This window comes from Leptonotus elevatus, chromosome 6, assembly GCF_054856555.1.
Source record: "Leptonotus elevatus isolate MCC_2025b chromosome 6, RoL_Lele_1.0, whole genome shotgun sequence".
NCBI classification, from domain to species: domain Eukaryota; kingdom Metazoa; phylum Chordata; class Actinopteri; order Syngnathiformes; family Syngnathidae; genus Leptonotus; species Leptonotus elevatus.
Window position 1 is genome coordinate 26,675,403 of NC_141244.1, and position 24,918 is coordinate 26,700,320.

A 24,918-nucleotide genomic window follows, 5' to 3' on the forward strand; every position below is an offset into this window, starting at 1 on the left:
TCAGCATCATCCACGCGCGCTCCGCACTCGCGAAGACCCTCCGTGACATCGTGTCCACCCACAAGGACACACGCGTGAATGATGATGATGATGATGATGATGATGATGATGACAGCGTCCTCTTCCTCTCCGTGGCTATTAATTTCCGTTGTCTCCAAACAAGAACAAAAATCAACAACTTGTTGAGCGCTCCAATTAAGTGTCGGCTCTCGTTGCGTCCGTCCGAAGACCGCGTGACGTCACGCGCGGATCTCACGCCTCCCCACGAGGTCGCATGAAAACAATGAAAACGCTCCACACGCTTTCTTGATGTCTTCGCGGAAGGTGTTGTTGGAATGGGCTTGTCGTCATGACGTCCGAACCCTCCCCGACATCCTCCAGACGCACGCACGCACACGCACGCGCGCGCTCGTACCCCGGCCGGTTGTGCGTCATCCACGCGCGCCCATCCCAAGGGGGGGGGGGGGGGGGGGGGGGGCGTGACCCTCAGACAGCATGGCGACCCGTTCCAGCAAATGACTCAAGTGCAGAAGGGGCAGGCGAGCGTCTATTTGTGGAGAAGGGCTTTTATTTGCCATTCTCAAAGATATAGCCTACGAAAAATCCCCGAATGCTAATAAAATGTACTACAACATTTAAAACATGCAATACAGTTCAACAGAATCAAGCTTGTTTACGTGTTTCATATAGTACAATTTCATGTCGTGGCTCGGCGACAGCACATTTTTAAATGCAGTTCAGTTGTCGCCTATTTAACATTTTAGTACAGGAGCTTATACAACCTTTTCCGTGAATCATATCGTTTTTTTTCCCCCTGCTATATTTAGGATTATGTTTAAACTGACAAACACTTTGGCCTACATATTTGAATATTGGTCATTTTGGGAGCTAGCCTGGTAGTATAGAACATTTGCAACAATATTACCAATGGCCACTTTGTTCAAATGTGGGCAAATGTGGGCATGATTTTGAGCCAGAATGACAACCAATATTACTCAATAGAATTATATATATTTTTTTAATCCATAATGCAGTGTTACCCCAATAAGTGAAACACGATACGACTGCATTGTAAAAAAAAAAAAAAAAAAAAAAAAAAAAAACATACCCACAAGCGTAATTGGCGAACGATTTCAGTGATTTTAATATCCTTCAACAGACGCGCAATCCACTCATTTCTCACCCACTGACACGTTAAGGTCCGAGCGGCTGCAGCCTCGGGAGGAGTGCATCAAATGAAGGACTGTAATGACTTTATGACGGAAGCGTGTGCAGTTGCGGGCATCTGGGTCATCTCAGCGGACAAAAAGAATACATGAAGTCATCTTCCATCCGCTCTCGTAAAAAATCAAACAAAAGAGGAAGACGCCGACTGGAGGAGGACAGAGTCCATCAACCGTTTTCATTTGGACCGCTCACACAAATCGGGACCGGCTGACACGTGATGAGTGCTTCGAGTTTGATTTATTTGCATACGGCGGAGTCGTTGCTTTGAAGAACATACACGCAACCAAACACGCATGAGTGGGGAATGTTCGCAAGCGCAACACGTGACACGGGTGCAAAGTGTAAAAGTCCATTTGGCCCATTTGCGGTTATGTGACGTTGACGGCCCTCATGATGTTGGTGTGACCCGAGCCCGGGATCCAGCCGGTCACAATGATCACCATGTCGCCCTCTTTGAAGAAGCCTCTCGCCTTCCCTGCCACGCAACAAATAAGACAAAAATCAGGGCGGGAGTTCCAGGGGGCGGAGCTACATGGTGGCCCCGGGGTACATCGAGGGCAACATTTGCATTTCATTTTATTTGAAAGGGACATTGATGAACAACAAATTCAGTTGTAAATATACCAGATTCTAGCAGCAGTTGCTCATTTTACTCTAAAAAAACAGTTGGGTCAAAAGTAGCCCAATTATGGATCAAAAATGGACCGATTCACTTTATGGGTTCATTTGACCCAACTTTCTGGGTTGTTTTATACAAAATGGCCCCATTTTTGGACCCAAGTGAAGGATCTGACCAATATTTATGAGTTGTTTTAAACTAAAAGAAACATTCCTTGACTCAAAGTTGAGTCAAATCGACCCAAGTAGGGGATCGGTACATTTCTGACAAGTAGTTGGGTTCTTTTTGACCCAACTGTTTTTATAGTGTTGCATCTGGAGTCCCCGATACATAAATACATTGAAATAAAAACATTGGTACCGCCTTGATACTCGGCCACAATTAAATGTATACTAGTTGCAGAAAAAAAATCGAATGTAACACTCTAAAAACACTATGGGTCAAAAATGGACCGATCCTCTACTTGGGTCCATTTGAGTCAAGAAATGGGTCTTTCGGCATAAAACAACTCATAAATATTGGTTAGATCCTTTACTTGGGGCCAAAAATGGGCTCATTTTGTATAAAACAACCCAGAAAGTTGGGTCAAATTGACCCATAAAGTGGGTCGGTCCATTTTTGATCCATAATTGGCTTACTTTCATATATTGGGTAATATATTTTATATTGTTCAAAAATATATAATATATAATGTAAAAAATATATATATATATTGGGAATATATGTTGTGTTGTAAACTGTTATGTTGAAATTGTCACAATGATTTGTCCGAAAGGAAAAATGAATGAATAAAAACAAAAAAAACGAAACTTTTGACCCAACAGTTTTCAGAGTGAAAAGAAGCAAGAAACATTTGACTCTTACTAATCAATGTTAACCCAAATCATTCAAAGTTATTATTTATCATATAATTCATCGTTTCATGAAATAAAACGCGTACATATCCAGAACCTTGACGTAATACAAGCAGGAACGAACCCAACCGGAAACATTTCTGGTTACAACCCTGATCGAAACACGCCGCTGGGTTTAGTCTTTTAACGCGAACACAACAAGACGTTTCCAAAATAAAACAATTCAAAAGACCTTACCGATCTCTAGTCCAAAGTTGACACGGTTGTCGACATCGTCGGCCCAGACGGGCGCGGGAAGCGGGTGAAAGAGGACCGGGAAGACTCCTCGGAGCAGCTGCGACTGACGCGTCACCTGGACAATAACGAGCTTGGCCATTGGTCACGTTTGCGTTGTCAAACTTTTGCAAGTGGAAAACCTGAACCAACGTCCCGCTTTACGCCAAACGGGACGGATCAGCAACGGCGGAACGTTCGCTGCACATGTCGCGTTACGACAACATCAACGCGAACAGAACGGAAACAAAAAAGCAACATTTTGGACGGACGGACTGATGGACAAATGGAATTTAGGTCAACTCCCAATTCGCTTTTTTGCCAATAATATGTTCTACGCAGCCCCACTCGTCTAAATACGGTATCTTGGTTAATATTACGTAAGTGGAATAAAAGTTAAAAGCAGCAAAATCCAGCCGTTTTTATCAATGTCAGAAGGCGGCCATTTTGGTAAGAACCAATCACAGCGCAGCTTCAGAAAACTGGTGCGCTGCGATTGGTCATTGCCTGAGCAACTGTGATGTCATCTTCAGTCCGTCCGACAGCAAGTGGCAAAATGGCCGCCCACAGCGATGGATCAAAACAGCTGGATTTTGCTGCTTAACTCGCATTCTGCAAAAGTCACATCAAATATTTTATTGTCAAGAAATGTTTGAAAGGTTGACTTCCACTGTAAAAAATCTTCTGGGTTGGCATTTCAAGATGGTTCAAAATGAGAGCAAAATCTCGACCTTTGAACCTGCAAGATGATGAAGTCGGCCTGCCTGACCTCGTTAGCGCCTTTGGAGGCCGCTCGTCAGGTTGAAGGAGCCCCGCTAGCGGCGTTCGCCGCGTCCACAGCGGGCCCAGATGCGAGGCTGCGGATGACTCACCTGACCGCTGACCTCCAGGTGGCGCCGCCTCGCGTGCCCGGACGCCGTCACGTGTGCATTTGCCGCACGTGACGCTCACGTTTGTTTTCATCCACTCGTAGTCTAACATCGGAAACTATTTCGTGCTCGCAAAATTGTTAGCATAGTTCGTAATAGTTAGCATGATGGACAAAAAAAGTCAAATAAGCACCATTGTTGAATTTAAAGCGATCTTTTCAAATATGAAAAATGAAAATGAAATGCGTCTTGTGTTTGAAATCAGATTTCATTTCTGTCCATATGAAGCGAACGAAGACATCAGCCACTTTGCAATCATTTGACGGGTCGTGTGCTTGTTCCGATTTTTTTGGGGGTGTACCTGCGGGCTCCTGGTGACCGCAATGATTGGACAGCGGGGCCGATACCTGGACAGCAGGTGTGCCGCCCTGTATACACACACGCACACGCACACACACAAGATGAATATTCATGAGTGAGGAGGCGTGTTATTATGCCTGCTCGGTGAGCTGATTCCAGAGAATCAAAGTCAAGACGCAATAAAGACAAAAATACCGCTCGGCGCGAAAAGTGCACTTGTTATTATTATTATTTTGTATATATTTCTTATTATTATAATTATTTTGATGGGAACTGTTGGAAGCCTTTAAAAAAAACAAATCTAAGTACTAAAGGCACCACAGTCTTACACAATGAATTTGTTTTTGGTAATCATTTGATTGTGTTTGTGGTGCCCCCACCTGCCACTCGTGGTGAGGACGATGATGGCGCCAGCGCAGCACTTAAAGGACGACTCGACGGCCCCGATGGCCGTGACCTCCGTGGGGTCCGAGGACAGAGGAGTCAGGCGGCGCAACTCCTCGAATAGCTGGTGGTGGAAAATGGCCGCCTCCGCCTCCCTGCAGATCTGAGCGACAGACAAAGATATTCAGCAGGGGGGGGTTTATGGGTAACACGCACGCACACACGCACACGCGCACACGCACACACCGAGTGCATCATAGCGACCGCCTTCACGGGAAACAGCCCCTTGGCGGTCTCGCCGGATAGCATAACGCAGTCGGCTCCGTCCAGGACGGCGTTGGCCACGTCACTGCCCTCGGCTCGGGTGGGCCGCGGGTGGGCAATCATGCTTTCCAGCATCTGCACACGCACACACACACACACACACAAATACACACAAATACACGAGCTTGACAAAAGCTCGTGTCAAACTTGTTTTCATCTGAGCCGCAGTTTTTATCTTGAATATTTGAGTTTTGTCCGTCATCTCCTTCCATTGACGAATTCAAAACCGTTTGCATCGAGTCGATATGAGAATGAAACCGAACGTCGTGTGCGTGTCGGTTGTGTTGTCATGCAATGGTTGTTGCTCAAACCTCATTTCTGCAAATATGCGAAGGTTCCAATGAGAAGGAACTTGCATAACGTGCAGATCGCTGGCATTGGGCCAAAAGCTGACTTTTGTGGTCCCTTTTCAAGAGAGTCCAAAAAACGGAATGTTTGTTCAACCGTTCACAAAAACAATCATCAAATACAGCAAAGCCAATTCCAACACTTGAGATTGGTCACACAAAAAAAAAAAAAAACGTCAAAATGACACCCACACGTGTGGACGGACCAAAAGTCTGGATTCTTAAAAATGTGAGATTTTCCAAATTGTGATGTTTCGGCTTCACACCGACAGTTTTTTTTACTGTTTTTCATTTTTTGTCCTTCAACTACTTCGATATTTCTCGACCGATTCAAACCATTCCAACTTCAACATGTTCCAAAAATTCACATTTTGTGGGCTATTAGTTTTCTCATTCCAAAAAGTCACAGTTTTCCCCACACTTCAAAATTTTGCGCCACAAAATTACTCATTCGCTTCCAATGAGACATTCAACAATTTCCTCGCATTTGAAAGTCAAAATGTTCAGCTTGGGATCAATTTGCAACATTTCCCCACATGGCAGAAATTCCATTTTCTTCACTCATATATTGCGACGCGTTTCACCAGCAATATTCCCCACTTATTCCAAAGCGTGGATACGAACGGTTCAGGTTAGCGCTTTTATCGTTCCCATTCAAATTCCAAAACTTTCAGCTCATTAAAAAAAATTTTTTGCTTTTTAATCTGATGTTTCGCCGGCGCAAAACATTTCCACGTAATTCTCCATTTTGGACCCAAACATTCCCCATTCCTTACAAACGACAAATTCCACATTTCCCACATTCTTACCGATATCATTTCACCGAATTCCATAGAATGAAATCTCAGTCAATATCATTTTCGCCACCGCATTCAAGATTATTCCATAACATTTCATATCCTTCAACAACATTCCACGTTTCTATTTTGTTTATTTTTTTCAGCATTCGCACGCAATGTCTCCATCTTTTTGTTTTGTTTTGCCAAATCAGATTTTTCACTGGTGGAAAATCTAATTTAGTGGGCATAAGAAATCTACAGACTGTGTCCAATCATCGCAAACGTTGATTTTGTTTTTCTGTGTTTTTGTTCGTCATCCAAATTCCACTGTTGGTTGTGAGCGGAAACGACAATAAACTCAAAGAACGTTGCAAACGTTGATGAAATATTTCTCGAGGCCAGAAGCTGATGAGCGGACGCTGACCTGCGTGGCACAGATGACAGGCTTGCCGGCCGAGTTGCAGCGACCAATCATCATCTTCTGGGCGATGAAGACTTTCTCGGCGGGGATCTCGATGCCCAGGTCGCCCCTGGCAACCATCACGCCGTCGCTTTCCGCCAAAATCTCCTCGATGCTGACACAGAAGAGCGAGAAGAGAGCGAGCATGTTTGGCATCGGAGCAGAAATAGAAGGTTTCGCCGCGGCGTCCTCTCCGATTCACGTGGCAATCACCCAAAATCAGCGCCGCCGATGAGATCGTTGTGACAAGTCTGCCGTCGGAATTGCACGCGGTCAAACATTCATGAGACCAAATCGATCATCTTAAAAGGTCGGCGGGCAAGCAATGGCGGCCGTCACGTGCTTGTGTCAAGATACATTAAGTGGCGGCCGCGCGGCGTGCGGGCAGATTGCGAGAAGTGAGAGGAGGCGCGAGCTGACAGATGCCGTCAGCTGGCAGGCGGCCATCAACGGCAGCGCTGTCAGCGCCGCATCATCAACTCGCGCGCCCTCGCCAACGGGACCGCGCCGCAGGAAAATGATGCTCATCGTTTACTCAACTGCAGGCTGAGTTGTCGATTTTTTTTATGGTACTTCCTGACATGAGCATAACATTTCCAAGCACGTCCATCACACTCTGCCCATTTTTAGAATTGACAAATCTACCAACAATCCCATCGATTCGTCGGACGAAAATTGATTTGGAGTTATTAAACGCAATAATGTACACATGAAGTGCATGTATTCTTTTTGTCCACATGGGGTCACCATTCTCACATTCAGTGTCTGTGACTTTAAGACTTGTGTCTTGTGAGTGACGTGGGCGTCAGTCAGCAGTCTGTGTGGCGAGGCTTTGTCCATAACGGTGTGAAGTTGGACTCACTTCTGGACCCCTTGCCGACTCTCCACCTTGCTGATGACCTTGATGTCCTTCCCGTGCGGGCCCAGGGCTCGCCTGACGTCGCGGACGTCCTCCGCCGAGCGAATGAAGCTGGCGAAGACCATGTCCACGCCCTGCGCCACGCCGAACCTCAAGTCGGCCTCGTCCTGCTCGCTGACGGCCGCCAGGTTGATCAGGTTGCAGTCGGGCAGGTTGACGCCTTTGCGGCTGCACAGAACGCCGTCCGCCTCCACCACCGTGTCCGCCCAGTCCGGACCTACACATTGACAAAATGCTCATGAGTAGCCAAAAGTAAGGATTATTTTCATGAATGATTTACCGGTCGATTATTTTGATTAATTGTTGAGTCTGATTTTTTTTTTTTTTTACATTTTAAATTCTATCCCTTATTTTTATTTTTATTTTTTTTAATATTATTTATAATTATTATTTATTTATTTAGTATTTATTATATTTTGGGGGGGGGGCAAGTGTGGCAAGAGCAGTGACCCACCTGATCCAGCAGAGGGCACTGTGGGTTAAAACAAATCTGTCATGTCCCACTTAAAAATACACATGACTGCCACCTACAGGACGGGAGTGCAACTGCCCATCCGCCACTTTGGCCTTGGAGGCTTTCAGGTGGCTTTCTCATAGGATCGTTCACACGCGCTTCATTTCGTCACAATCTTTTCGTACCCGTTTGCAGAACTTTAAGTCCGATGAGGCCGTCGTCGATGTAGATCTTATCGCCCCTCTTCAGGACCTGCGGCAGGCTGCTGTAGTCCACCCAGATGGCTTTGCCGTCTGTGGAGTCTTTGTCACCCGGCGCCGTCACCACCCGAACGTGGCTGCCCTTTTCCAGCTTCACCTCATCCTCCACTTTCTTCACAAACAAACACACATTGTTGCAGCGCTCGCACGCGGGACCGCATAATTCACATTCCTTTGCCCCGTTGGCTGCGAGAAGTCACATGGTTGCCTTTCTGCTTTTTCCCGACTCATTGAAATCTGTTTTGTTGACCAAAATTGGAGTTTCGTGCGTTTCCTGAACTTCCTCCATATGCGTCTGAAACGATGACTCATGGTTGGAGTTAGTGACGAGGTAAAAAGCCATCTGCCGCATTTCAAGTTGCCGTCAGATGGCAGCAAGTGTTGGCGGCGTGTGTTCATACTGTGTGTACTTTCTCCATGGCAACGCAACTAAGATGGAAGAGAAGCGGCGCGCGTCACGCAGCGCGTCAAGTAATCCAATCAAGACATGAAACGGTTTCCAACAGCTTGCAGTAATTTAGCACGCAAAGTAGGAAGACGTACGGAGACGAGAACGTGGCCCAAAATAGCGCACAACAGTGTTGTTGTTGTTGCCAACGTTTAAGATGACTTCGCTAATTAAGGGCACGAAGACTGAAAGATTGACTTTCCGATTGCGCTTCCGCCTCAGCGGAGCTCGTTTACATCATGAGCAAGCGAAACCGCACATGGCGTGATCAGCTCGGCTGGCTGAAGATCCACCGCCCTTTTCAAGCACCGGGTGGACTACTGTACACGCCCCTGGCATTGCGGCAAAGCCAAAAAGGTAAGCAGAGCCGCATTAAGTGGACCCACAGATTTGCATTAGCTAACGCTAGGGTTGTAGCGATATCCAGACATCACGATACGATAATTATCACGATATTGGCGGGAGGTTGGCGATACACAAAAAGAGGTCACGATATTGTTACGAAACAAAACAAACTCATTCTAAAAAAAAACACCCAATATTGTGCTTTGTACATTATAGCAATGAAAAATATTATAAATATATATATAACAAAATATATATAATATAATAATAATATATATTGAGGCATTTACTTGCTAATACAAGCACACATTGAGTTCCTCCACATATTGACTCACAAGCATATTACGTTCCCCGTCATCTGACAATTAGCGTCGATTTTAAACAAAGGGCCAAAACATGCCTTGTGAAAATTTAACTGCAATAATTAACTAGCCACCAGAGGGTGCTAGAACTGCCCAAATGAAAATCAACCTGACTTTTTTAACAGATGTGCTGCTTTTAATATCGCGACATGACGACGACGATATTGTCTTAATATCGCGATATCACAATATTGCAGTTATCGTTGCATTCCTAGCTAACACTGTTAGCTTTTGATAAGCGGCACATATTCGATTGCACAGTTCCAAAACACAACACCGGGTCAACTTCTGAATGGCTTTCAAATGACTTTTGTGACTTTTCTGGGTGCGCTTTGCAGTTCATGATGGCTTTTTGGGGGGGGGGGGGGGGGCATACCAAACCTCTACCACTAGTTGTCATGGTAACAAGAACTCTGCAATGGCCCAGCAGCAAAAACGGTCCAATTTCAACACCAAAATATGATCAAGTGTTCTTCATCTTGGATTCTTGGGATGTCATGTTAGAACAAGAAATGGTGAAAAAAATCATCTTGTGCGTTTACCCCGTTGACTAATCCAGTGCGGATCTCCGGTCCTTTGGTGTCCAAGGCGATGGCCACGGGCCGATAGTACAACGGGTCAGACGTGACCGTCTCCACCGCCTCGCGGATGTTCTTGATGGTTTGGCCGTGGTACTGGCGGACGATCGAGAGCGTCACGAGAGCGCGCGAGCAACACACGTGGGTCAACATTGCACGGAAACGCACCTCGTGGGAACCGTGGGAGAAATTCAAACGTGCGATGTTCATCCCGGCTTTGATCATCTCCTGGAGTTTGGAAACGGATCGCGACGCAGGACCTGAGGAAGGAAGGAAGGAAGGAAGTTGCATTGTTATTTGTATTATTCATTTATTTACTTAGAAACTTTTCAAAATATATCGGTGCCTTGTCGACAGCGCAACAAACTTTAATATTTTCGTTTTTAGCTGACACAAAACTCAAAATGGTGATAATGATGTTTTTCAGCTTGGAGATAAAAATCTCTGTTTATGTAGCTTGGTGTGAACACGAGCGTCGTCAAAGCACTGAAAATGCATATGAGATGAAGAGTAAGTGTGCACAGACTGATTGAAAAAAGTACACATTTTTCTACCAGCGTCGCTAGGAATGCAAGGCAAATAATAATAATAATAATAATCATGAAGAATATTTGGCATTATTCAATGTGACGTCATTGTTCTCGGATGAATCAAGACCAATCTGTCAACAAGTCAAAGCTGTGACAGTCGGCCGACTCCGACACGAGCAGCGCGCGAGAGCGCGTCTGACAAGCTGCCGCTCGCTAACGCTAGCGAGTTAGCGACATGAGCCAGCAGGTGCGCTTGCCGACCGATGGTGCAGACGATGCTGGTGTTGCGCGCCGTGATGGGCTCCTGGTCGATGTCCAGAAGGCACATGTGCTCCAGGAAGGTGTCGGCCATGCTGGCGTCCAGCTGCTGGCGCTGGATGAAAGAGTCGGGCAGCGTCATGGCCTCCGAGTAGCGTCTGATGCGAGCTGCTGATGTACAAAAACAGAAAAATGGTCCAACAGTCAAAGGACGGTTGACATAAAAAGTTCGTCGAGTTCTATACAAGGTGAGTTTGAAAGTAAACAACTTTTCTAACAGCTGAACGTTTATCTGCTAGCGAGACGAGCGGATGCTAGCTAGCTAGCACTTCACTCCTTGGAGCCTTCAAAAGCATTAGCGTTGAGTAAGCGGCCCGAACATTTAGCTCAGCACTTTTTTGTGCGCTACATTGTAGCGTTTGTTGTATATGTCTTTATTTGTATTGACTTTTTGACGTTTATTATGTTGTGCTTTATTTGGCTTTCTGCTGACAAGTCCGCATTGCAAAAAACAATCTGGTCTCCATCAGAGGTGGTCCAGAAAGTAAAAACCCTGCCACAGTTTGGCTTTAGTCCCCGGTGCTAAGTATTTCCTTAGCAGGTAAACGAGCACCATGGTAGCTAGCTAGGGAGCTAATTAATGTTGAGTTATTAACATTGTTTTTCAGTTTTAATTTATATTTTAGCCGTTTTTGGAGTGATTTAGTTATTAGCTGTGTAGCTCAATGAATAGAATAGTATTGTATTCTTATCTGTCTCTTTCGCCTGAGAAGAAAAGGGCAACAAGTTCTTTTTACTGTTATCTAGAAGGGAGTGTAGTCTGGTACCGGTCTCAGTCGGAAGAGGGGAGGCACAGGCTGATGTATTATTGTTTTTCTCTAATCTGATTTATACCTATGGGAACTTGCTGAACTTGCTGATGGGAGGAGACTTTTCGTATTCACCCACTTTTCAATAAATAATGATGTGCAGGAGGAGGAGGGACACACTTTTGAACAGAACACTGTTTGAGTGACTTCAATTGTGTGATCAGAAGCTTCTGACTAATTGCCTTTGCAAAGGGACTTCTTCACCAGGATCTCACCATTCAGTTAATTGAACACGCAAAGAGTAGAACACAAATATTGTCTACTCTAACATTAGCTAGCACCGGCGGCTAAAGCCGGCTGGAAGAGGACATGCTCGCTCGTTAGCGTGTGAAACTCATAATTAGCATTAATGAGCGTGTCATGATGTGTCACTTGGGGGCCGTGAAACACTCATTGAGAGAAACCATTTTGTTCCGTTTTCAAGGGCGCAATAATTGATGGTTTTTATTGTTATTAAACTTTTATTTCTGCAGGAAAGTCAATTAAGAACAGATTTTTGCTAACTGAATCATTGGAATGAATGAATTATTTGTTGCAGATTGTCCCCCCCCCCCCCCCCCAACACCAAATGTAAGACATTCCAAATCAATATGGCGCTCCAACAGCCTGTTTGAGTAGAACGGCAGCACCTTGAGGCGGCCTGACATTTACCTCCAACCGCATTTACATGATGTTGACGCTCAAAGCAAAGGAAACTGCAGCGTTGCCACTCAAGCGCTAAAGTTTACATCTCGGGGGGGTGACAAAATATTAGGAGGGGGTCGACGCCATTTCATGGGTTGGAAAATTGCAACTTGAACATCGTCATCATATTGACGACCGCGAGGAACGGTGACACCATTTTGTAAGAATCTTCATGTCACGACTCGGGAAGATCCGTTTTATGAGATTTAAGTCGTAATGAAATCAAAAGAAAATGGAGTCATAATATTAAGAGGAAAGGATTAACAATTGACAATTTTCAATCAAATTGCAGTACCACCAAAATGAAGTAACATTTTCTGAGAAAGAATTTGCAATGTTGTAAAAATAAAGAAAGAAATAAAGAAATACGGGAGTGAGGTCTGCACTTAAGACATTCGTTCTGCTGCATTGACATCAATGAGGTCAGATGCTTCTCACGCTGCTTTGGGAGTCATCGAGGCGATAAGGAGACACACCTTATCACCTTGATGACATCGGCAGGTGTGCTGCTTCAACACGACTCACCCAACAGCGAGGTCATGGAGTTCAACTTGATTCCCCGCTCCGTCCAGAATTACGGCTTTGCAATCCCACTTTTTTTGCAAATTTTTTTAATTTTTTGAAGCAGTTTTATAACACTGTTTTGTTCTGCCTGCAGTTTATTTTGGGTGCAATGCCACTGTTGCCCACTAGATGGTGGCGCATTATTTAAGAAAACTATATGACAATATATAAAAGCTCTTCAATCCTGCTTTTTACGCCTACAAAAAGTGACTTTTTCTGTTTGTTTGATAAACGTAAGATTTAGGTGGGGTTTTTTTTTAAAGCATTTTTGTTTTTATTTTACCTCAGTTAAAAAAAATGTTGGGTTATTTTGTTCGTTTTGGTTAGCTGTAATAAACTTGCTCTGTCCACTATTTGCCAATGCGCAGCTTATTGTGAAGCGAGTCAAATTGAGTTTGCTGCCACCACATGGCGCTCGTATCTCAAGTCTGTGCTTGCACGTCAAAGCAAAAAAAAAAAAAAAAAAGGGCTCGTAAGTGTAACAGCGAAATCACACTATTTTTCGATCCCTCGCGAGGATGAGCGGTCACAGAAATTGGCTGAATTGATGCGAGGGTGACAATCGAGCGGCAAGTCCATGACGGCCATTCGAAAGGTTTTCACACTCAGTGGAGCTTGAAAGTGGCGCCTCTGCCGATCACGATGAGACCACCTTTTTTTATCTGTTGAGTGTCTTTACCCCGCAACCTCCATGTGACCCAGTTATCCCCGCACCGTTGCATGCGTTACGTCACGCACACACATGCATGGACGCGCACACGCACACACATGCTCGGTACATATGTGAAGCAAACCGTCCATGAGGTCGAGGACACGCTCCGTAAAGGAAAGCACATTCTTTGAAGCAGATAAGAGAGGTCAAACCAATGTTGAGACCAACAATGGGTCACGTTATGACATCAGTGCAGGTGTGTATATCAAGATATTTTTCTAAAATACAATATTGTAGAGTGCTCTTTTATAAACACACTACACATTTTTTTTTGGGGGGGTGGAACGGATTAAAGTCATTTCCATTTATTTCAATGGGGAAAGACAATTTGAGCGTTGATCTCAAGGCACAACTGTATTTAAAAAAAGAAAACGAGATCCACGTGATCACACGAGAATCGAAAAATGAGACTCACTCACCCATTCTGTCTTCCGAATGTCTCCTTTGTCTGGCGTCCACTCAGCTCACGCGCTTGTCACAATGTAAGTCGCGTAACCACGCCTACACCTGCCGCTCTCATTAACCCGCCTGAACCCTCACCGCGCACGCACGCACGCACGCGCACAGGTCAGTCGGACAAAGGCGTGAAGGTCGTAAAATCGAAAGGAAAAAAACGTGTCTAATCGGAGGCTTACAACACGAAAGTTCAATTTGACATTTGTGGCAGCATTACGCAATTTACACATAAGCTGAAACACACACACACACACACACATTCGTGATGTGTGAGATAAGTACAAAGCTGTCTCCTCAAAAACATACACTCATTCAAGAAAAGAAAAGAAAAGAAAAGAAAAGAAGGAGCTGGATCAAAAATGGTTACTTTTGAGATATTGACATTGATTTTCAATCGACATAATCGCTCACAAAATGTTCAATAACGTCCGGTGAGGATAAAATTCATTCCCATTATTTTCTTTTGGAACATTTTCAAGTTTCAACTTCTTTTAAAAAAAAGTGTTATCATTGATGAACGATCAATGCTGGCTAATAATCAATGTGGGAATTAACCCAACATTTGACGTAGTTTTGTTACATACAGAAAAGGAAAAAAATTAATCAAATAAATCAATTGTAACTTGGGGGGGGCTTGGTTTGACTTGAGAGGGTTTTGGAGCAACAAGTCACATTAAAAGTTAGTTAAATCTTTTTTAAAGATCTAATTAATATAAGATGAAATAAATACAATTTATATGAAATAAAATGTGTGAGCTAAAATAAAATCCCATAAAGTTAAGGTAAAAATTGTTATTAATTTTACACAATGTACACACGATAAAGACAATTGTTTGGAAATAAGTAAAATTTATAAGTAAATAAAAAACATTTATATGCAACAAATAAGATGAAATGATGCATTAAATTAAAGTAAAAATCAAATCCTAACTGTAATAATAAGTAATGCTTTGAAAAACAACAACATAGAATTAAGGTTAAAAATAAAATAACATGAAATTATTTTAATTGCTCAGGTCAAACTTCAGTAAACAAATGAACAACTGGAATGGAATAAAAATGAAAATAGACTTTCTCTTTTGCAGCGTGATTGAGCTGTAAAAAGCTCTGCAGTGAATTGCGCGCGGGAAAGTCACCACAAATTGCCTGAACGGGTTTTTTTCCCGTTGACGTTCATCAAACCCGACATTCTGATGCTTTTTATGAGTTTTAGACTTTGACAGAAGTGACACACAATTTCATCTTCTTTCCTTTGTTTTAATTTATGCCAACGAGTGTCTCATGCGTGCTGGCGGGTTTGAAGCAGGAAGCGTCAATCTTTAGCTCGAGAGCAAACACACCTTTGAACCTTCGCCACACAAACCCGCAACCCAGCAACGCGAGGCCGGCATAAAATAAAGCACAAAAGCACAAAAGCACAAAAAGCAGAAGACCATCACAAGCGTAATGACTCGCACCATCAGCACTTTTGGATTTTTTTTTCCCAAAAGGTGGACACGCCGTCCAATAGGTTCCGAGTTGCACCGCAGCTCATCAGAAGTCAAACTTGCGCAAGACGTCAAAAGTGGCGAGGGTGCAAAAGTTGCCAAGCAGAAGACGACGAGAGGAAAGTTGTCAAGTTGTAAAAAAAGCGCGTGAGAAGAGAAGAGAAGAGAAGAGAAGAGAAGAGAAGCACCAACCTGCTGAAGCCGGGACGCAGGAAGCCGCGGATCAGGAATGAAAAAAGCAATACAAGCGGCAGAACGGGGAAAAGGACGAGCGCCACCTACAGGACAACTTTGCCACACGTTTTCACGGTCATCATTGGAAAGTGCAGCGAACGGGAAAACAACTTTATTGGTAACTTGATTCGCTTCCAATACAAAAGTGAATAAGGATGACAAGTCAGCTCAAAGAATCCTGAAGGTGATCCTGGGCGGCGACTCGGGTTGCAGGATGAGCGTCAACTTGGTGTCCATGTCTTGAGAAGACGACACGCTGAGGTGGAAGTTGAGCAGGATCTAAACACGCAACACCAAAAAAAAACAAGAAACAATAACCAATACATCATCGCGACGACACGTAACAAACAACGGCCACACATTGGCCAATTTGGTGGGTTGAAAAAGTCCACACACCCCTGTTCAAAACGCCAGGTTTTATGTGATGTTAAACATCAATCATGTTTATGTCATCTATAAGCTGTCAAAAGCAAATGAATCATTGTTTGCGCTTTTTGAGGGAGGAAGAAAGCTTACCACATCATGTGTAAAAGTCAACACACCCCTGGCTTAACTCATTCACTGGCAGCCATTTTCACTGAAGCGATCCCCTTCGCTCCCGACTGTTTTACTGGATTTGGACTGATTTTGCAAGGCACGCAAAATATTGTGTTCTATTGCTATAAAATTAGTCTCTTCTTTCATCAGGAAAAAAAAAAGTATATTTCTATCTGTTTACATGTTGTAGCAATTAGCATTCGAATATAGCTAAGTTTCACCATTAGTCACAAATCTGCTTCGAACCGTGTGGAAATCAGCTTCAATATGGCCCTGGCTGATCTCTTATACTCTGCTGCCACCCGCTGGCCGTTTTTGTAATAACTACTATTGCTTCACCCGTTCTTTGAAGTTCAGAGGCTGCATCAAAGCCTTCTGTATGCTCTAGCATAAAAAAAAACTAATTAAAAAAAACACATAAAAAACATATAAATATGTCTTTGGGACACTTAAAACGTTTGAAATAAAATTAATTTATATGTTTTTGGGAGCAAATGAGTTAATGGAAGATTTTGTGATCATCACAAAAAACACAACCAAGACAAATGCTGGCACATAAAATGTTCAGTTGGAATGAAATAAAGTTGTTATGACAGCAACAGTCCAACAGCCCAAACCGATTCAAAATGGCCGCCCGGCAGCACTCACGTGCATGAGCAGCAGCTGAATCTCGTTCTCAGCGATCCTGCGGCCGACGCACTGCCTGGAGCCGAAGCCGAACGCCAGCGAGCGGAAGGCAGCGCCGCCGCACGCCTTTTGCTCTCGCATGCGGGCCCACCGAGCCGGGTCGAAGGTCAGCGGGTCGTCGAAGACCTCCGCGCTCCTCCCCATCGGGTAAAGACACGCCTGGACCAAAGTCTGAGGGCGAAGACGACGCTACCCTCCCGCTTTTTGCACATTTGTTTGATGATTGCTTGTTGCGATTCGCTCACCCCGGCCGGAATGTTGTAATTCTGAAGAACCAGATCTTGGACCGGGTAGCGCTGAACCGTGATGCCGACCGGATACAGCCTGCAAACAACACAACGGCGTTTGCGACCACTCAGGGAATGAAAATCTGAAGTCAGACAAGTCACAGACTGTCGCGTTGGTGTTCTCAAAGGGAAGCGCAATGTTGTGTGTACTCGATGTACAACAACGCAGCACACATCATGTCAGGTGTCAACATTTATTCAGGTGCACTCTTTCGATACACTAAGTAAGGACAACTAAATAACTGCTAGTTTACTTTAATACGCAAATTCCGGGAAAAATAATGTTATATTCTGATCCTGAATTATAAAAAATGTCAATTATTATTTTTATACTCTTGCTTTTCGAGCTTTTCGCGTTAGCTTTGGTTGCTATGAATCCCACTCTGACCCAAAGTCATGTGGCGTTCCACAGGGTTCAATTCTGGGGCTTCTGCTGTTTTCACTTTATTTGCTGCCCCTGGGCTCCACCTTAACTCATATATTCCCAAATCCATATAAATATGTTCTATTTTAAATATTACTAGCGTCCCAAAAAACGTATTTATATGTTTTAATGTGTTTTTTTTTATGCTAGAGCATACAGAAGACTTTGATGCAGCCTATAAACTCAAGAGAATGGTTGTAGCAATGGTAGTTATTACAAAAAACGGCCAGGTAGCAGCGGAATATAAGAGATCTCGATATATATATTCTAATGCTAATGCTAATGCTAAACGGAAACAGATCGAAATATACTTTGAATCTTTTTTTTGGGGGGGTATATTCCATGTTTTTATAGCAATAGAACCCAATATTCTGTGGGCCTTGCTAAATCAGTCAAAATCCAGTAAAACAGCCGGGAGCGAAGGAGATTGCTTCAGTGAAAATGCCTGCGAGTGAATGATGCATTTTTACTCTACGCTTTGTGGGATCCGTCAGAAGACCCCCAAAGATAACGAAAGGACAAAAAAAAACATTTTTGCAATAAAACAATGAACTTTGAAATGTTATGCGTTCTAAAATGTTGACACTATCAACTATTGTGAATGTGTTTCATGTGTGTGGGCATTTCCTCACTTGGCATTAGCTTGACTTTTTTCCCCCCCCGTAAGCTTTGGGTTACTTTCTGTCAATATTAGTCATGTTCAAATTGACTGAACTTTGACCTCAAGGATTTAGAACGATCTGAAAGTCGTCAACGTTGAATCTGGACGTTTCTCAGCAAATTCTCTTTTTCAAATATTTGTAAGCTGGCAACCTTCCAGCAGTTTGTTGCCACTCAGCGAATGGAGTCAATTGAGACACAGACTGCAAGGGCCTGCGGTGTTCCACAGGGTTCCATTCTGGGGCCTCTGCTGTGCTCGATAAAGTGGAGCTGAGAAACTGTCACAGTCTTCACGTTGTAATATACTTTTTATTTGTACTATAATAATTAGGACTTCAAAGAGAAACAAACAGGAACCAAAAAGTCGTCTGTTGTTATTTTCGTACCTGAGAATCTCCTTGACCGTGCCTTTAAGTAGCGGCGCCCCCTCCAGGGCTTTGTGCGGGTCACCGTCGGCCCGGCCCGCCGACTGGCTCACCTGGCGCCTGACGCTCTCCTGCACCGCGGGGTTCCGAGCCAGCTCGAACAGAGCGAACTGCAGCGGCACCGCCGTCTGGACGGAAAAACACGCAATCGCATCTCCAGAGCGCGGATACAAAAAAAGGGGGAGTGGCCGCGCGGGACGGTCGCGCACCGTGTCGACGGCGCCGGCCATCAGCTCGGTGATGTTGGCTTTGATGGCCTCGCGGGATAACTGTCCTTTCTCCAGGAGCTGGCCCAGAACGCCGGGGATCTCGGCCGCGTCGGCTTTGGAAGACAAGCCTCGCTTCATCCTGGCCTCGGCTGCGAGAAGAAAAGGTGGCAAAAGTACTCGAACCATGCGGACAAAAGTTGTGGTTTTACAGTCAGAAAGAATTTCGGACAAGCCCGAACAATTATTACGAAGCGGCGAACGTCGATCCGACGCTACCGTGGGTGAAGATGTGGTCCCACGCAGTGGCGTGCTGGGTCCACAAGGAGGCGCCAAGGCGCTCCAGCAGGGGGGCGGGCAGGTAGAGGAGGGGCACGGTGGTGGCCAGCATTCTTTCCACGGCCCAAATGAACTTCTGGGACTCCATGGAGGGCGTTGAGGAGAAGAGGCCGATGCGCTCCCCGTACAGGACGGAGCAGCTCGCTGCACGCGAGGATCGCACGCAAAAACGTTAGTCGCGTCATCGCATCAACGCTTTCAGCCATTTGCATTTTGGCTTTTCCACCAAGTGACCCGACCCTGAGTCTGTTCGATCCCGGACCGCAGCGTCCGTTTGGCTCTCATTTGATTTTTGGGCAAAATCCTTTTGATCCCTGACTTTGGCCTTCCGGTCCTCAGCGACATCCATTTTTGAACTTATCAGTACCGGACCCGGTAATATAACATGGAGTCGGACCCTGGTGCTCCGGAAGTCAAGACCAGGATTTTAAAACGTATTCGAACAGCAACTGGGAGCCAATGCGGTGACTTTAATATCGTCGCGATACGGCCAAGGTCTTGCGGTCTTCAGCTTGCTCGAACCCTTCCGACCACGGCCTCGGACCTTCAGAAATTGCGCTCAGGCCTTTCGATCGTGGCACTTTCCTTTTGCGATGCTTCCTCCAATTGTCCCATAGTCGACGGGTTGTTAAAGTAAATGTTACATCCTGACCCGTGTCCTTTTTCACGGACGATTTTCAGACATGCCGGCAACACACCAGAGAGACGACGGACTATTTCGGAAGCGGCTTAACACCTGGCCGCGGTTTTCCACATGCGGCGCGCGTCGGCTCGGCCCCGCCTTCTCCCTCAAACGTGCGGCGCGCTTGCAAACGTGTCATGTCTTCTATTTTTAAGCACGCGTGACCTGAAACGTGTCACAGGCAAAGCGCGACTTTGATGAAGTTCCATTTTGAAGAAAGAAAGAAAGAAAGAAAAAGAAAGTGAAGCACTTGCAAGGACAACAGAATGAAAAAGTGAGGCGTCTCGCGTCAACTCTGACCTTCCAGCGCAAATGCGAAGAGGTCCGGACTGGGGTTCAAGGTCAGGCTGCTCTTGCCGTGCTTTGCGCCGGCCCGGCCCTCCACCCGGCTCGCCATCATGCGGCAGAAGTCCCTCGCCACCTCGTCCATGTGGGGGACGAAACGCTTGACGGCGGCGCTCAGCATCACCTCCTTGTTGAGCAACAGGCGGTCGGCGCGCCACTCGGCGCCGTTCCTGGCCACAAAAGCGGACGGTCGCGAACGCTGCAGGGTGCTGCATGCGTGCGTGCGTGCGTGCGCGAGATACTGACTTGAGGAAGACGCCCTTCTCGTGCCCGCGGACCTCCCGGTGCGTGGCCCACGGCTGCAGGACCATCCGTCGCGGGTTGAGGCCTTCGCAGCGGAACAACTCGGCGATGTCGCGCGGCATCAAAATGTTGACGCTGCTTTGCAGGCCCAAGTGCTCCCTTTTTTTGCACACAAACACAGTCCAGTCGGAAATTTGCATTCGCTGTCAATCCAGACGGGAAGATCATAACCCAACGCATACCACATCATGTTTTTTTTTTTTTTACCTACGTAGAGAAGGAGTTCACGACCCAAAGCATATCACATCATGTGTTATCTAAAACTGTCGACACCCCCTTTTTCAAACGTATTCCTTGTCAGTCAGTTCCGAAACACGAGGAAGTTCGCGTTTTTTTTAACATATTGAAATTGATTCAAAATCATTTGCAAAATTGCAAGCCAAACATTCTCGTCAGAGTTTATCAACAGAAACGGTAAAAATGGCCGTACATTGTTTTGTTTCTATTGTAGATGGAGTGACAAATTATAAATGAGACCAAAAGTCGTTGCTACCCTCCTTGGAAAAATTTAAATTTTTTAAGACTAAACATTTTTAACACATGCTGTGTATACGTTTTATGCGGTCTTGATTTGCTGCTTTCTCCTTTTCAAAAATGGTTTGGATTGCACAGCTCCCAACGTATATTTCCGATATCCAATCATTCGATCTTACTTGCAAGATGAGGACTACCGGTTCTTTGACTTAATTGTTAATGGGAGCCAAGAAAGATCACATGCGGCGTTCCGCAAGGGTCCATTCTTGGACCACTTCATGTCACACCTACTTCCTGTAAATCAAAAGAATAGATTTGAAAATCTTGCTGCTGCTCTGTAAATGTCGAAATGGTCTCGGACCAACATACATGCAAGATGTATGTTGGTACCCGACCGAAGAAGGATCCAGATTCTGACCCGTGGGGTCATCTGGGATTGGTCTCTTGTGTTCTCCCAGAACCGGAGTGAAGCACAATTTAGCATTTCAAACACATTTGCATGCTAGATTTTCATTTATCCAGACTGATGCCTGCGTTTAATCTCATTATTTTTTTTAGATGATTATATAATTTTTGCAATGACTTCATTTGTTTTTCTCTCTTTTTATGTCAAGCACTTTGAATTGTCTTGCAACTGAAATCTGCTACAACCAATAAACTCGTCTCACCAGGTTTTTTGTGATCGTCCCCTCAAAACCCCCCAAAACCGTTTCCACCGACAGCCTGAACAACGGAGGCAAAAGACGCACACGAGCGGTACCTGTAAATGGGTCCGAGGCGCTTGAAGGAGTTCTCCATGTGCTTGTGGAGCAGCCTGAAGCGACCTTCCCTCCAGAAGGTGAGCAGGTTGAGCCATCTGTTGGCACCCGTGTGCGGGATCTCCTCAAAGCTCCTCACGCGGCCACCGACGACCTTTTCCGCTTCCTTCCCGCCCGCCGTCGCGCCGAGGGCCCTGGAGGCGGCGGCGGGTCCGCGAAGCCGCGGCGGGATGCGCATTCTCACGGCGGCGGACATGCTGAGCATCCTCGCCGGCGCCAGCGACATGTGAGGTCCGGGAAGCCTTGGGACGCGCCGGAACCTGATAGCCGCCGGTGATTTATGGATCCCGAGGTGGACGGTTCAAGAGAAGGATAACAAAAACACGACGGCGCTCGCCGGAAAACACATCAGAGGATTTCCAGATGGACAAAAATCAAGCTTTATTCAAACATTTGCTCACAATTGGATTGACATTTGAGATGCTTCCTTGTATTAAAAAAAAAGAAAGAAGTAAATAAACATGAACTGAAGGTTTATAGTTAGAAATAGTTTAAAAAAGAAAGTTGCAATGGACTAACTTTTGTGACAAAGTGATTTTTAAAAAGTTACAGCTTTAAAGTTAATTACAGTTGTTATAGGGATGACAGCAACGGCGTCGCCATGACAACCAGCCTGCCGGGACGCAGCCCAACACGGGATGTCTTACTTCAAATGAATTGATGTTCACCGGGTGGAAAAAGCCAACAAAAAAAAAACATCAATTAATGAAAAATTTAAATGGTTTTAAAATGCAATCGTACAAATACTTGGAAATTATATTTGGACATAAAGTGCAAAAAAATGAAATACAATGCATCATTGAATTTAAAAGATTTAAAAATATATATTTTCCCCCTCAACCTGTCCTTAAAAGTGACGTACTGTATTTCAAGCGTAATTTATTATTATTATCATCATAAAAACTAATACATGCTGCATTGTGTCTTATGAATACAATTTGATGTAGTTTACAAATAAAAGCAGTCGGTTGCATTAAATCATTCATTTTTCAATTTATATCCAGGTCAGGCCATTGAGAACCGATTCTCATTTGCAAAGCGGACCCGGCTGCAGACAGCAGAAGAAAACGTAATGCAAATAACACAAATACTCCATTTGTCATGTTTGGTCTCACGTGATTGTGCGGCCTTATATGGAGATTTTTTTGGACTCCAAATATCAAACACGATTCCTTGCCCTATGAAGACATAACTCGATTATTGAACAATGTTAGAATGCTCGTGGTTGACTATGAAACGGTCCTTTCCAAGAAGATATTTTGAAAAGATAAGAAAAGAGTTCGTGCGACGTGGCGTCGGGTCACATGACTTGACAAGTGTGCCCTCTCGTGGCGGGGGCGCGTTTGGCGCGTTGGGCGCGTTTGGCGCCTTTGCCCCCCAAGCGGAGGCCTCGGAAGGCGTCCAGCAGGTTGAAGCCGCCATCTTTGTTCTTGCTGTCGGGACGCGTCAGCTCGGACAGCTGGCGGGGGAGCGACACTTTGCCGCCGGCGCACTTCAGGCGCTCGGCGTCCTTGGAGTTCTTCATGACACGGAACAAAACACAACGTTGGGGTCTTCAGGAAACAACAATGGAAGTTTTTTCCGAAACTCGCTCTTGAACGCGACATCCAAAAACGACGACTTGAATGCGACGATCGTACGCATTGCGTCGTTTGGATGTTAAACTTCAGAAACGTTTTGTTCCAATCACACCTGCCCGAGAATGATTAATTACTCTCGTTCAGTTGCCATGTTGAATGCTGCTGATGCCAAATTTGGTGTTGTTTCCTCATTTGCATGTGCGTGCGTGTGCGCGTGCGTGCGTGCTATTTATCATTCATGTAACGCTGCCACTTATGACAAATCGGATTTTGCTTGCTGCCTTCGGATCACAATCACACCTACAGATTTCCAATTTCTTTCATCAGGCTTTCCCAGCTGATACTTATTTACATCCTCATGTGTATTATGCTATTATTGATCTACTCTTACCACCTCGTAACTGTCATTTTACTCATTTTCATTGATACGAGCTGTAAATATGTACACAGACATTTTCTACATTTATTTAATATCCATCTGTGCTGCTGCTGCTTCGAGGCATTAAAAATGAAACGATGAATGAAAACACATTCTATTCAATTCTCTTTTTGTTTGTATATTTATTTACACAAACCACACTTTTATTCTTTGGCTTTTGACTCAGGATAGTTTTTTTTTTTTTATGTTATTAATTTATTGTTTTCACTGTCTTTGTTGTTGTGTTTGATGGTAACTGCATGTAAAGCTTGATGCAGGCAGCGATGGTTGTTTATAAAGTGCTTTGTAAATAAAGATGAGTTGAGGCACAATTTGAATATTATTTTGATTTTCAAAAGTCACCTCCTGCATATTTTCTCATGAATATGATACGTTAAACAATTGAGAGTGTCGTTGCTCAACGGCGCAGGGAAGTTGTTGAGTTTTATTTCATCATTTCTAATAATTGGTGACCTTCTTTATTTTGCATCATCATTCACGCAACATTTAGTTTCAATTATACTGTATTCAAAAAAATCACAGTTCAATTGAAAATATATGCATTTTATAGCATTCTTAAAAATAGTTGTTATTATGATATTTTTTAAGTCCGAATCTCTTGAATGAGACGTCATCAGCGGTTGCAGTTCCGTCCTGACGCAGCGTTAGGCTCCAGTTTTGCTATTTCTGGGATGACATATTGAGAAGATTTCGTAACATGGCTTAAAATCATTGCAGTGACGAGCAGCGAGATGATTTCTTTATCCGTGAAATTGCATTTAAAATGTGACGGGACGTTTGGCTCGCGCTGAGCATTTAGAACCAAGTCACAAACACATCAGCGGTAAAAATAAGGCCACGATGAAGTCATGAACGTGTTTTGGGAAGTCAATTCGGCGTATTTTCTGTCTCCAGAGGCAAAACAGTTGAGGTGGCTGGGGCATCTGGTTCGGATGCCTCCTGGGCGCCTCCCTGGGGAGGTGTTGCGGGCATGTCCTACCGGCGGGAGGCCCCGGGGACGACCCGGGACACGCTGGAGAGACTACGTCTCACGGCTGGCCTGGGAACGCCTTGGGA

General features: G+C 44.8%; 2 protein-coding genes across 7 annotated transcripts; both read right to left on the reverse strand.

The window, feature by feature from the left end:
* Positions 1-1,445: 1,445 nt before the first annotated feature.
* pklr (pyruvate kinase L/R) lies at positions 1,446-15,702 on the reverse strand. Of its 4 annotated transcripts, none has more exons than XM_086077634.1 (12): positions 15,615-15,702; positions 10,654-10,821; positions 10,031-10,122; positions 9,827-9,958; positions 8,055-8,241; positions 7,359-7,632; positions 6,461-6,611; positions 4,833-4,985; positions 4,583-4,749; positions 4,204-4,270; positions 2,938-3,052; positions 1,446-1,702 (listed from the first exon to the last, which is right to left on the reverse strand). In XM_086077634.1, the coding sequence occupies exons 2-12, from the start codon at positions 10,790-10,792 to the stop codon at positions 1,596-1,598; spliced, it is 1,584 nt and encodes a 527-aa protein (XP_085933760.1). In that variant the 5' UTR covers positions 10,793-10,821; positions 15,615-15,702; the 3' UTR covers positions 1,446-1,595. The 4 variants fall into 4 exon arrangements, with proteins under 4 accessions (XP_085933760.1, XP_085933761.1, XP_085933758.1 ...); XM_086077635.1 differs by having other exon boundaries at positions 10,654-10,818; positions 15,615-15,658; XM_086077632.1 differs by lacking the exon at positions 15,615-15,702 and adding an exon at positions 13,899-14,032.
* Positions 15,703-15,753: 51 nt separating this feature from the next.
* On the reverse strand, positions 15,754-23,140 carry cyp11c1 (cytochrome P450, family 11, subfamily C, polypeptide 1). 3 transcript variants are annotated; one of them, XM_086077630.1, is made up of 9 exons: positions 21,786-22,131; positions 20,495-20,650; positions 20,204-20,418; positions 19,162-19,365; positions 18,886-19,034; positions 18,638-18,804; positions 17,126-17,204; positions 16,842-17,051; positions 15,754-15,935 (listed from the first exon to the last, which is right to left on the reverse strand). In XM_086077630.1, exons 1-9 carry the CDS (start codon positions 22,067-22,069, stop codon positions 15,825-15,827), a joined length of 1,575 nt encoding a protein of 524 aa, XP_085933756.1. In that variant the 5' UTR covers positions 22,070-22,131; the 3' UTR covers positions 15,754-15,824. The 3 variants fall into 3 exon arrangements, with proteins under 3 accessions (XP_085933756.1, XP_085933757.1, XP_085933755.1); XM_086077631.1 differs by lacking the exon at positions 19,162-19,365 and having other exon boundaries at positions 21,786-23,140; XM_086077629.1 differs by having other exon boundaries at positions 18,638-19,034; positions 21,786-23,140.
* Between the last annotated feature and the right edge of the window lie 1,778 nt (positions 23,141-24,918).